This window comes from Salvelinus fontinalis, unplaced genomic scaffold (genome assembly GCF_029448725.1).
Source record: "Salvelinus fontinalis isolate EN_2023a unplaced genomic scaffold, ASM2944872v1 scaffold_0120, whole genome shotgun sequence".
Taxonomy (NCBI): Eukaryota; Metazoa; Chordata; class Actinopteri; order Salmoniformes; family Salmonidae; genus Salvelinus; species Salvelinus fontinalis.
In genome coordinates, this window is record NW_026600329.1 from 47501 (window position 1) to 60655 (window position 13155).

General features: G+C 45.0%; 1 protein-coding gene across 2 annotated transcripts in view; it reads left to right on the top strand.

Annotated features, from left to right (window-relative positions):
• LOC129843341 (glucagon receptor-like) overlaps positions 1-11001 on the top strand; it is a 35398-nt gene extending 24397 nt beyond the window's left edge. For both annotated transcript variants that reach the window (XM_055911983.1, XM_055911982.1), the window contains exons 7-13: positions 102-261; positions 449-509; positions 3330-3399; positions 5213-5301; positions 5660-5804; positions 7107-7148; positions 7342-11001. In XM_055911983.1, the coding sequence (XP_055767958.1) occupies positions 102-261; positions 449-509; positions 3330-3399; positions 5213-5301; positions 5660-5804; positions 7107-7148; positions 7342-7761 (987 nt within the window). In that variant the 3' untranslated portion in view covers positions 7762-11001. The remainder of the gene's footprint in view (positions 1-101; positions 262-448; positions 510-3329; positions 3400-5212; positions 5302-5659; positions 5805-7106; positions 7149-7341) is intronic.
• The last annotated feature ends 2154 nt before the right edge of the window (positions 11002-13155 follow it).

Genomic DNA, 13155 nt, shown 5'->3' on the forward strand with positions numbered 1-13155 from the left:
GTGTGTGTGTGTGTGTGTTATCCAGGTGTGTGTGTTACCCTAGTGTGTGTCTCTGCATAGCAACGTCTTTATATATGGTCTTCTTCCTGTCTCTCTCGTAGACGGTTGCCGGGTGCCGTATCGCCATGGTGATGATGCAGTACAGCGTCATCGCCAACAACTATTGGCTGCTGGTGGAAGGCATCTACCTGCACAGCCTCCTGGTCATCACCGTGTTCACTGAGAGAAACTACTTCTGTATCTACCTGTTTATCGGCTGGGGTGAGGAGGGTGTGTGTGTGTGTGTGTGTGTGTGTGTGTGTGTGTGTGTGTGTGTGTGTGTGTGTGTGTGTGTGTGTGTGTGTGTGTGTGTGTGTGTGTGTGTGTGTGTGTGTGTGTGTGTGTGTGTGTGTGTGTGTGTGTGTGTGTGTGTGGTGATCTTCCCTCTCTTTTTTCTCCTTCTCATCAGGTGCTCCTCTGATATTCGTGTTGCCGTGGGTGATAGTCAAATACCTGTACGAGAATGAAGAGTGAGTGAATAAAATATTATTTATTAAATGTGTCGTTTCCATGGTAACGGAATGATGCTGAGACACATATCTTTCTTAGTAAACCATACAAGTCCATACAACAAATGTATATAGTAAATACAAAATGTAAACATTTACTGGAAAAACATCTGCACAGTTCCTCCTGTATATGTGTTTTTGTAAAATGTTCTGTGTACATCGTTAAAAGTAGTCCTTGTGCATATAGAGTTGTATGTAATCAATGCTTTTTGTTTAGTATACATTTTAAAGTGAAAAATCTGATTCTCAGTGTCATTCGGTTAATGTGGAATTGCCCAAATATTATCAGTTAAAAATCTGTGAGGTAAATCTCAGCTCACTGGTCACGATAACAACACCCACCCGTAGCACGAGCTCCAGCAGGTATATCTCACTGGTCACGATAACAACACCCACACGTAGCACGCGCTCCAGCAGGTATATCTCACTGGTCACGATAACAACACCCACCCGTAGCACGCGCTCCAGCAGGTATATCTCACTGGTCACGATAACAACACCCACCCGTAGCACGCGCTCCAGCAGGTATATCTCACTGGTCACGATAACAACACCCACCCGTAGCACGCGCTCCAGCAGGTATATCTCACTGGTCACCATAACACCCACCCGTAGCACGCGCTCCAGCAGGTATATCTCACTGGTCACGATAACAACACCCACCCGTAGCACGCGCTCCAGCAGGTATATCTCACTGGTCACGATAACAACACCCACCCGTAGCACGCGCTCCAGCAGGTATATCTCACTGGTCACGATAACAACACCCACCCGTAGCACGCGCTCCAGCAGGTATATCTCACTGGTCACGATAACAACACCCACCCGTAGCACGCGCTCCAGCAAGTATATCTCACTGGTCACGATAACAACACCCACACGTAGCACGCGCTCCAGCAGGTATATCTCACTGGTCACCATAACACCCACCCGTAGCACGCGCTCCAGCAGGTATATCTCACTGGTCACGATAACAACACCCACCCGTAGCACGCGCTCCAGCAGGTATATCTCACTGGTCACGATAACAACACCCACCCGTAGCACGCGCTCCAGCAGGTATATCTCACTGGTCACGATAACAACACCCACCCATAGCACGCGCTCCAGCAGGTATATCTCACTGGTCACGATAACAACACCCACCCGTAGCACGCGCTCCAGCAGGTATATCTCACTGGTCACGATAACAACACCCACCCGTAGCACGCGCTCCAGCAGGTATATCTCACTGGTCACGATAACAACACCCACCCGTAGCACGCGCTCCAGCAGGTATATCTCACTGGTCATTCACAAAGGCAGCACCCCCTTTGGGCGCCTTTCCTTCCAGTTCTCTGCTGCCAGTGACTGGAACGAATTGCAAAAATCGCTGAAGCTGGAGACTTACATTTCCCTCACTAACTTTAAACATCAGCTATCTGAGCAGCTAACCGATCGCTGCAGCTGTACATAGTCCACCTGTAAATAGCCCACTCAATGTACCTACCTCATCCCCATAGTGTTTTATTTACTTTGCTGCTCCTTTGCACACCAGTATCACTACTTACACACCATCATCTGCTCATCTATCACTCCAGTGTTAATCTGCTAAATTCTAATTTCTTTGCTACTATGGCCTATTTATTGCCTTACCTCCTCACGCCATTTGCACACACTGTATATGGACTTTTTTTCTATTGTGTTATTGACTGTACCATGGCTCTCCTTGGACTGTTCCCTCTCTCTCTCCTTAGACTGTTCCCTCTCTCTCTCCTTAGACCATTCCCTCTCTCTCTCCTTAGACTGTTCCCTCTCTCTCTCCTTAGACTGTTCCCTCTCTCTCTCCTTAGACTGTTCCCTCTCTCCTTAGACTGTTCCCTCTCTCTCTCCTTAGACTGTTCTCTCTCTCCTTAGACTGTTCCCTCTCTCCTTAGACTGTTCCCTCTCTCCTTAGACTGTTCCCTCTCTCCTTAGACTGTTCCCTCTCTCCTTAGACTGTTCCCTCTCTCTCTCCTTAGACTGTTCTCTCTCTCCTTAGACCATTCCCTCTCTCTCCTTAGACTGTTCCCTCTCTCCTTAGACTGTTCCCTCTCTCTCTCCTTAGACTGTTCCCTCTCTCTCTCCTTAGACTGTTCCCTCTCTCTCTCCTTAGACTGTTCCCTCTCTTTCCTTAGACTGTTCCCTCTCTCTCTCCTTAGACTGTTCCCTCTCTCTCTCCTTAGACTGTTCCCTCTCTCCTTAGACTGTTCCCTCTCTCTCTCCTTAGACTGTTCCCTCTCTCTCTCCTTAGACTGTTCCCTCTCTCCTTAGACTATTCCCTCTCTCCTTAGACCATTCCCTCTCTCTCCTTGAGACTGTTCTCTCTCTCCTTAGACCATTCCCTCTCTCTCCTTGAGACTGTTCCCTCTCTCTCTCCTTAGACTGTTCCCTCTCTCTCCTTAGACTGTTCCCTCTCTCTCTCCTTAGACTGTTCCCTCTCTCTCTCCTTAGACTGTTCCCTCTCTCCTTAGACTGTTCCCTCTCTCCTTAGACTGTTCCCTCTCTCTCTCCTTAGACTGTTCCCTCTCTCTCTCCTTAGACTGTTCCCTCTCTCTCTCCTTAGACTGTTCCCTCTCTCTCTCCTTAGACTGTTCCCTCTCTCTCTCCTTAGACTGTTCCCTCTCTCTCTCCTTAGACTGTTCACTCTCTCTCTCCTTAGACTGTTCCCATGATGGTGATGATGGTGGTGTTGATGATAAAAATGATGATGATGATGGTGGTAGTGACGATGTGGATGATGATGATGATTATGTTGTTTAGGTGCTGGGAGAGGAACATCAACATGGGTTACTGGTGGATTATACGTTCTCCCATCCTGTTAGCTTACCTGGTGAGTTTACTCTCTCTCTCTCTCTCTCTCTCTCTCTCTCTCTCTCTCTCTCTTCCCCCCCCTCTCTCTCTTCCCCCTCTCTCTCTCTTCCCCCCCTCTTTCTCTCTTTCTCTCACTCTCTCTCTCTATCTTCACCCCCTCTCTCTCTCTTCTCTCCTCTCTCCCTCTCTCTCTCTCTCTCTCTCTCGTCTTCCCCCTCTCTCTCTTCCTCTCTCTCTCTTCCCCCCATCTCTCTCTCTTTTTCTCTCTCTCTTGCTCTCTCTCTCCCCCATCTCTCTCCCCCCCTTCTCTCACTCTCTCTCTCTCTCACTCTTCCACTCTATCCGTTGATCTCTAGAGTATTTCAACATGAGGTATTCTGAGTATAAAAATGACTTAACTATCTGCATCAGCTTCCAGAGTATGTCAACATGAGGTACTATGATGCACAAACACTGATATATTAAGTTCAGTAACTAGAATATCGCATAAATCATAAATCTTAATTTTTATTTTAAATATTATATATTTTATAAATTCCAAGTCTTAAGTCTAAGTCTTAATGTTTAAAAAGGTTATTTTACATCTTCAATTATTTGCATTTTAACCCACTTTAGCAGGTATTGATAAACACAGTACTCATTCCACTAGCAGTCAGTGGAGGTAGGACTGCAAACACTGTAAGATGCTGTTTGTTCCTCCTGCATGACGGAACCATTACACCTCATAGCACATCTAACTGAGTAAACATCCTCCTGCATGAAGGAACCATTACACCTCATAGCACATCTAACTGAGTAAATATCCTCCAGCATGAAGGAACCATTACACCTCATAGCACATCTAACTGAGTAAATATCCTCCTGCATGAAGGAACCATTACACCTCATAGCACATCTAACTGAGTAATTATCCTCCTGCATGAAGGAACCATTACACCTCATAGCACATCTAACTGAGTAATTATCCTCCTGCATGAAGGAACCATTACACCTCATAGCACATCTAACTGAGTAAATATCCTCCAGCATGAAGGAACCATTACACCTCATAGCACAACTAACTGAGTAATTATCCTCCTGCATGAAGGAACCATTACACCTCATAGCACATCTAACTGAATAAATATCCTCCTGCATGAAGGAACCATTACACCTCATAGCACATCTAACTGAGTAATTATCCTCCTGCACGAAGGAACCATTACACCTCATAGCACATCTAACTGAGTAATTATCCTCCTGCATGAAGGAACCATTACACCTCATAGCACATCTAACTGAGTAATTATCCTCCTGCATGAAGGAACCATTACACCTCATAGCACATCTGTATCACGAGGTCTAATAATGCTGAATTACCCACAATCCTCTAAAAACAGAGCCACTTGGCAAGTTGTTGCAAAAACAATTATTATGTTTAGAGTGAAAATTGACTAAATTAGACCCAGTATATTACATTGAATTTACATTTACAATGTCATGTTTTTGAACACATTAAAATTAAGTTAAGATAGTCAAATATTGACGTAAAACCAGAAACCTGCATTTTCATGTTAAAATCATAGATGTCGAGGGGTAATATTTACTTAGTGCCTGAATCATTTTTACAGTGACCATGTATGTTAGTAGAAGAAGTTATTGTTCTGGGAGACCCTGCCTATATCACACCCACACAGACAGACAGACAGACAGACAGACAGACAGACAGACAGACAGACAGACAGACAGACAGACAGACAGACAGACAGATAGACAGATAGACTGACTATGCTAATATTTAGGGTGGGCTTAATTTCTTTCTCCTTTTGTCTTTTTCTCGTTCTCTTTCTCAGATGAATTTCTTTATCTTCATCCGGATTATAAAGATCCTGATGTCGAAGCTCAAGGCCCATCAGATGAGATACACAGATTACAAATTCAGGTGGTTGAGGACTACAAATCCCTCCATCCCATGTTCCCTTCTAAAGTCATGTACTTGATATATTAACAGGTTATAACATTGTGTGTCTATTGTGTGGTTGGTCTCTGTAACATCCTCCTTTTATGACCCCCAACTTTTCTCTTGCCCCTTCTGCCTCCTTCTTTCAATTTGATAACTCTCAATCTCTCTCCCTCTCCATCTCTCTCCTTCTCCTCCCCCTTTTCATTCTGTCGCCCTCCCCCCTTTCTCTTTCTCTCTCACCTTCTCCCCCTTCTATCTCTCCCTCATACTCTCTCACCTTCTCCCCCTTCTCTCTCTCCCCCTTCTCTCTCTCTCTCTCTCTCTCTCTCTCTCTCAGGCTGGCTAAATCCACTCTGACCCTCATCCCTCTGCTGGGTATTCACGCCATCCTCTTCACCTTAGTCATCGATGAGTCCGTCCCCAAAGGTTCCAAGATGCGTCTCATCCGCCTCTTCTATGACCTCCTCTTCAACTCCTTCCAGGTCAGGAGATCAAACTTACATCACTTCCTGTATGGGCATCATCGGATTTGTCCCAAATGGCACCCTATTCCTTATATAGTGCACTATTTTTGGCCAGGGCCCTATTCCTTATATAGTGCACTATTTTTGGCCAGGGCCCACAGGACATTACATTATTAAGACTGTAATGTGGTGTTATGTTGTGTCACCATGGCGATAAGGTGTAACGCTGTCATAGAGGTGAAATAGGGTAGTAATAAGACCGTAATGTGAATATGAACATGTACATATGAATAGTGTGTAAATATTATTTTTGTTGTCTCTTGGTGTCTTTCCAAAATATATAAAAAATAAATAAATAATAGTATTTCATGTAACATCTTATCTTGTTCTTGTCTATTAATTACTGGTGTAAAGTACTAAAGTAAAAATACTTTAAAGTACTACTTAAGTCGTTTTTTTTTTGTATCTTTACTTTACTATTCATATTTTTTGACAACTTTTACTTTTACTTCATACATTTCCGCTGTCCCCCAAAATTACTCATTACATTCTGACAGGAAAAAGGTCAAATTCACACACCTATCAAGAGAACATCTCTGGTCATCCCTATTGTCTCTGATCTGGTGGACTCACTAAAAACACGTATCCCTACTGCCTCTGATCTGGTGGACTCACTAAACACACGTATCCCTACTGCCTCTGATCTGGTGGACTCACTAAACACACGTATCCCTACTGCCTCTGATCTGGTGGACTCACTAAACACACTTATCAAGAGAACATCTCTGGTCATCCCTATTGTCTCTGATCTGGTGGACTCACTAAACACACCTGCTTTGTTTATAAATTATGTCTGAATGTTGGAGCGTGACCCTGGCTGTTCATAAATTTAAAAAAAACAAGAAAATCGTGCCATTTGGTTTGCTAAATATAAGGAATTTGAAATGATGTATACTTTTACTTTTGATACGTAAGTATATTTTAGCAATTACATTTGCTTTTGATACTTAAGTGTATTTAAAAACAAATACGTTTTTTACTTTTACTCAAGTAGAATTTTACCGGGTGACATTCACTTTTACTTGAGTCATTTTCTATTAAGTCATCTTTACTTTTACTCAAGTATGACAATTGGATACTTTTTCTCCCACTTCTATTACTGTTCTCTACTTTGTCATGTATTTGTCTTTTATGTGGACCCCAGGAAGAGTAGCTGAGACATGTGCGGTAGCTAATGGGGATCCTAATAAACTAAACTAATGTGGTGTTATGGTGTGTTACCATGGTGATAAGGTGTTCTTAACCTCTCCCTCTCTACAGGGCCTACTGGTGGCCATCTTGTATTGTTTCGTCAACAAAGAGGTGAGTCTGAATCCCCTTTTCCCTCTCACTCCTCTCTCCCTCTCCCCCTCTCTCTCTTGTCTCCCGCCTCTTATAGAATCTTATCATTATCTGTCTTCATCTGCTCCGCTCTCTCTCTCTGTCTCTCTCTCTCTCCCTTTTTTCCTCCCTCCTCTCTCCTTCTCTCTCCCTCCATCTGTTTGTCTCTCTCCAGGTCCAGTCTGAGATGTTGAAAAAGTGGAAGAGATGGAAGCTGGGTAAAGACATCGAGGAAGAGTACCGTCATACATACAGCCACACGCCTCACGTCAAGAGCGGCAGCATCGTCACCGGCAACCTGGCCGGTGTCCAAGACAACGGCAGCAACCCTAAAGACTCACAGTTAACCCCCAACCCCGACTACGACCCAGATCCTATCCCTGCCTCAACCTCCATCACCCCCAATGAGAGCAGTAGACTGGTGGGGTCCTGCCACAACAGGACGGATAAAGCAAAGACTCCATCCTGCCTGCAGTGTCCCTCCACACCACACGGTGGCACTAACAACTGCAGCACTCTGATGGAGGACGTTTGTCTGGTGGAGAGGGCGCAGAGTTATACACGCCCAGAGGAGGGAGCCGAAAGCAACTTCTGACCAACGGGGGAAGACCATCCCCGGCCTATGGATTGATTGGTTGATTGGTTGACTGCAGGTCCAGATCCTATGGATTGATTGGTTGATTGATAGATACATTGCTAAAGTGTTCTGGTGTAGAAAGAGACAACACACCTACTGGAGGGGACCGTTATTGCACTGCAGGTCCAGATCCTATGGATTGATCGGTTGGTTGATTGATTGGTTGACTGCAGGTACAGAAGGCTCGATAGTCTGAAAATATGAACGATTTTACTGTTTCTTTCTCTGTGACCATATTTTGACCACACGGGATGGACCACGTTCCCCACTGTGTTCAGGACCTCAAGGAAATCTCTTCGTTGACCACGAACATCACGGTTGACGAGAACTACTGCTAAAGGAAAACTAGCAGGCCTGCTAGCTGTGTCCATGTGTACGACCGCCAACCAAACGCTACCCTCGCTCAACAACTCCCTGGCTGTGATCCGATTCTCCTCCCTTTTCTGGAAGTGTGCACTAGCACCCCCGTCAATCATTTAAAGCATAGGATTGGTGTAGGTTCACATTGGCTGGAGGTATTTACCCACCGTTTTCAAATTCATGTGAGAAAGTGTGTAAGTCCACACCGTGTGTCCCTGTTCTCTACTGCTACGGAGGCCCAAATGGATCCCTATTCCCTATCTAGTGCACTACTTTAGACCGAAACCCTATTCCCTATATAGTGCACTACTTTAGACCGGAGCCCTATTCCCTATATAGTGCACTACTTTTGACCAGAGCCATATTCCCTATATAGTGCACTACTTTTGACCAGAGCCCTATTCCCTATATAGTGCACTACTTTTGACCAGAGCCCTATTCCCTATATAGTGCACTACTTTTGACCAGAGCCCTATTCCCTAATAGTGCACTACTTTTGACCAGAGCCCTATTCCCTATATAGTCCACTACTTTAGACCAGAGCCCTGTATAATGCATAGAGTGCCATTTGAAAGATCAGCTCTGTGGTTCTGTATGACCCTCAGCAGCCACCGTACTTCACTGTTGGCCAGCACAGTTTAGTTTAGTTCAGCACGTTCCTACCCAAACAACCATGGAGACGTCTTGTTGATAACATCTTGCATAACTTAACCATTTATATTATAGATCTAATCCGTGTCAAAATAAGTGACATTTACACAGATTTACACACACACACCACACACACACACACCACACACACACACACACACACACACACACACACACACACACACACACACACACACACACACACACACACACACACACACACACACACACACACACACACACACAGACACACACACACACACACACACGTTCCTCCCAGAGCGTTCTATCTCGGCCCTCTCAGGACAGGACTAGATCAGAACACCCCAGAGAACAGACTCAGCTGTGGAAAAACAGGACATTCTAGAATGTTGCCAGGTCTGTCTGGCATTCTGACAGACATTTCTGGAACCCCCAAGGATTATGGGACTGTGGAGGACTGGACCTCTCACGGTCTCTCTGAGAGGATTATGGGTAGTTTGTTTGGGTACAATTTTTTTTGGAGTGAATATTGAGTTTCACCATGAACTGTTGGCCCCATTTGAGTGGACAGACAGAGAAACAGACAGAGAAACAGACAGAGAAACAGACAGAGAAACAGACAGAGAAACAGACAGAGAAACAGACAGACTGTATAAAATGTAAGTTATTCAGGTTCTAAAAGGACAGCCAACCCATCGCCCACCAATCAGACACAAGGATGCATCATACCAGCTCTTACCTCCAGGGGGACTATAAGAGATGGGGTATCCCCCTCCCCCCTCCATGCACCCCTCCCCCCTTTGCCCTCTTCCTCTTTTCGTTGACCCGACATATTCTGTCAGAATGTCTGTATGGCTGTGGACTAATGGAGACATTACAACGTCTGTATGGTTGTGGACAGGCGCTGTGGACTAATGGAGACATTACAACGTCTGTATGGTTGTGGACTAATGGAGACATTACAATGTCTGTATGGTTGTGGACAGGCGCTGTGGACTAATGGAGACATTACAACGTCTGTATGGCTGTGGACAGGCGCTGTGGACTAATGGAGACATTACAATGTCTGTATGGCTGTGGACAGGCGCTGTGGACTAATGGAGACACTACAACGTCTGTATGGTTGTGGACAGGCGCTGTGGACTAATGGAGACATTACAACGTCTGTATGGTTGTGGACAGGCGCTGTGGACTAATGGAGACATTACAACGTCTGTTCATATAGATGGTGAAGATACAAGGCTTTCTGTTTCTGTGGATGTTTTGTTCTGTGACCTCACCGTGCAGGAAAACCTCTAGGTCGTAGGTCCTGGAGAAACTCCTGTGCTTGTGATCTATCCCAGCGTTACTCAGACTAATCAGAGCTTGATGATGCACAAGGTTAATACCCAATAGGAGCGAGTTTGGGAGACGCTGATCTGTCCTCACTCAACCCACGCACAGTGTGTGAAGTCGAGGGCGTCGTCATCATGAGTAGGGCCCAGAGGATTTCCTGACTACGTTAACTAACCAGGAACGAACTCTGCAATCCCATTGTTATTAACTAACACCAGCTAAAGGCCTGGGCCTGTATTCACAAAGCATCTCCTGAGTGGCGCAGTGCCAGACATCACTACAGACACCCTGGTTTGAATCCAGGCTGTATCACAACTGGCTGTGATTGGGAGTCCCATAGGGTGGCACACAATTGGCTCAGCGTTGTCCGGGTTTGGCCGGGGTAGGCTGTATTTGTAAATAAGAATTTGTTCTTAACTGACTTGCCTAGTTAAATAAAGGTTAAATAAAGGTTTCATTTCAGAGTATAAATGCTGATCTGGGATCAGGTCCTCCCTGTCCATGTAATCTGAATGCCGATCTAGGATCAGGTCCTGCCTGTCCATGTAATCTGAATGCTGATCTAGGATCAGGTCCTCCCTGTCCATGTAATCTTATTTGTTATGTTCTGAAAGGCAAACCTGATTCTAGATCAGCACTCCTGCTCCTATTCTTAGACGTATTGTGAATACGGGCCCTGGATTGGTTCCTGTGGGCAAGGTGAACTCCTGTCTCTAGCCTACTCATGACGTGACGTCTCCATGATGTGTAGAATGTACATACCAAGTTCTTAAACAGAGAAGAAGAGGAATGAAATATGTTGTTTTGTGTTCCGTTAGAAGTCGACATGATTCGAAAGATTGTAATGATTAAAAGAGATGACCAACTGACCATCAAGACTGTTCTCTCTGTTCTGCATTCCAAAGGTCACCTTATTCCCTATCTAGTGCACTACTTTTGACTTGAACCCTATTCCCTATATAGTGCACTACTTTAGACCAGAGCCCTATTCCCTATATAGTGCACTACTTTAGACCAGAGCCCTATTCCCTATATAGTGCACTACTTTAGACCAGAGCCCTATTCCCTATTATAGTGCACTACTTTAGACCAGAGCCCTATGGGCTATAGTGAAGAGAATTCCATTTGGGACACAACATCTGTCATCAGGTGGTTTAAACAAAGGGACCAATCAGTTGTTAGTATGTACACACGCGTATCATTCTACACAATTGTTTCACCAACCATTCACCAATGATTGATTGATTATTTCTCTCTGAGGTCCTCATTACAATGTTGGTATAATGATCTCAATGTGGTGAAATGAAAATCTGCTTCATTCTTTCTGTGTGTCAGCGGTTCACTTCTCCTGAGGGGAAGACGAGCAGGACTTTATTGTCCGGGCCCACTGGGCACACACTGGTTGATTCAGCGTCGCCTCCGCGTCATTTCAATGAAACGACTTTGAACCGACGTGGAATAGACGTTGAATTGACTTCTGTGCACTGTGGGAACGTACAGAAGGTCCAAAGGAAATGTTTCCTTCTGCTTTAACCCAAAAACCCTCTGAACTTCTGATCAATTTATCCCGTATTTTCATTATTACCATGTTGTTCAGCAGTCTGTCCTTTCTATCCGTTGGCAGCGAGCCTCTGTTACCACGGTACTGCCAAGGAGACACCAAGAGACAAGACAAGACCATGAATCTAATTTGTCAACGTCAATATTTTCCAGGAAAGAAGAACGAAAGAAGATGAAAGAGAAGAAAGAAAAGAACTTGGCATTTCCAAAGAGCACGTTGTGACGAGTGATGACAATCTCACTGGCGACACCTTAGAATAGTGACAGACAGTGTCGTTATGGACCCAGAATCCTCTCCAAACGTCAGAGGAATGACGGCATTCTAATAGCACTTCAATCTGACTCCGTATCAGGTGCCTTTAAATGCGAGACGCCCTGTTTGTCTCTGACGGATCTAGCCAGGTAGTAAGCCGGGTAGTAAGCCGGGTAGTAAGCCGGATAGTAAGCCGGGTAGTAAGCCGGGTAGTAAGCCGGGTAGTAAGCCGGGTAGTAAGCCGGGTAGTAAGCCGGGTAGTAAGCCAGGTAGTAAGCCAGGTAGTAAGCCAGGTAGTAAGCCAGGTAGTAAGCCAGGTAGTCAGGCAGGTAGTAAGCCAGGTAGTAAGCCAGGCATCACCAGTCTCAGAGACTATAATGTACACCTGTCTGAAATAAACCCTCATAACAATGTCTACATACTACGGGCTGATTCTAGACATCAGAGCTCTAGCAGAACATGAACTGAGTCACTTAAAAGCAGAGGGATCCAGTTGGAAACACAAGCAGCATTTCTAAATGATGACAGTAGTCGATCAAAGAGTTACTGTGTAAACAAAGAACGTATTTTCTTAAATCAAAAATGTGTGTGTATGTGTGTGCGTGTGTCTGTGCGTCTGTCTTTGTGTCTGTCTGTCTGTCTTTGTGTCTGTCTGTCTGTCTGTCTTTGTGTCTGTCTGTCTGTCTGTCTGTCTGTCTGTCTGTCTGTCTGTCTGTCTGTCTGTCTGTCTGTGTGTGTGTGTGTGTGTGTGTGTGTGTGTGTGTGTGTGTGTGTGTGTGTGTGTGTGTGTGTGTGTGTGTGTGTGTGTGTGTTTACAGTGGGGGTGGAACATTGCAGCCCCATCAGACTCAGTAACAGAACAGTCACCAGTGTTCTTAAAATCCAGGACCAGGTTCTATCACCACGGTAACACTGGTTACTCAGACCCTCCGCCCTCCCTCCTCTCTCTTCCCACCCATGTGGAATATAGATATTGTAGATATTGTAGAATATTTACATTGTAGATATTGTAGAATATTGATATTGTAGATTTTGTAGAATATTGATATTGTAGATTGTTACGTTCCCCAGTTTCTGTGTTCTGTTTTGTATTTGAGTGTGTGTTTCAGGAGATGGCTTCCTGAAGTACTCCCCAACCAGCTGATTGGTCAACCCCAGGCTAATTGGTGATTGGAGCTGACCCCGCCCCCTCGTCAAGAAGCAGCTGACAC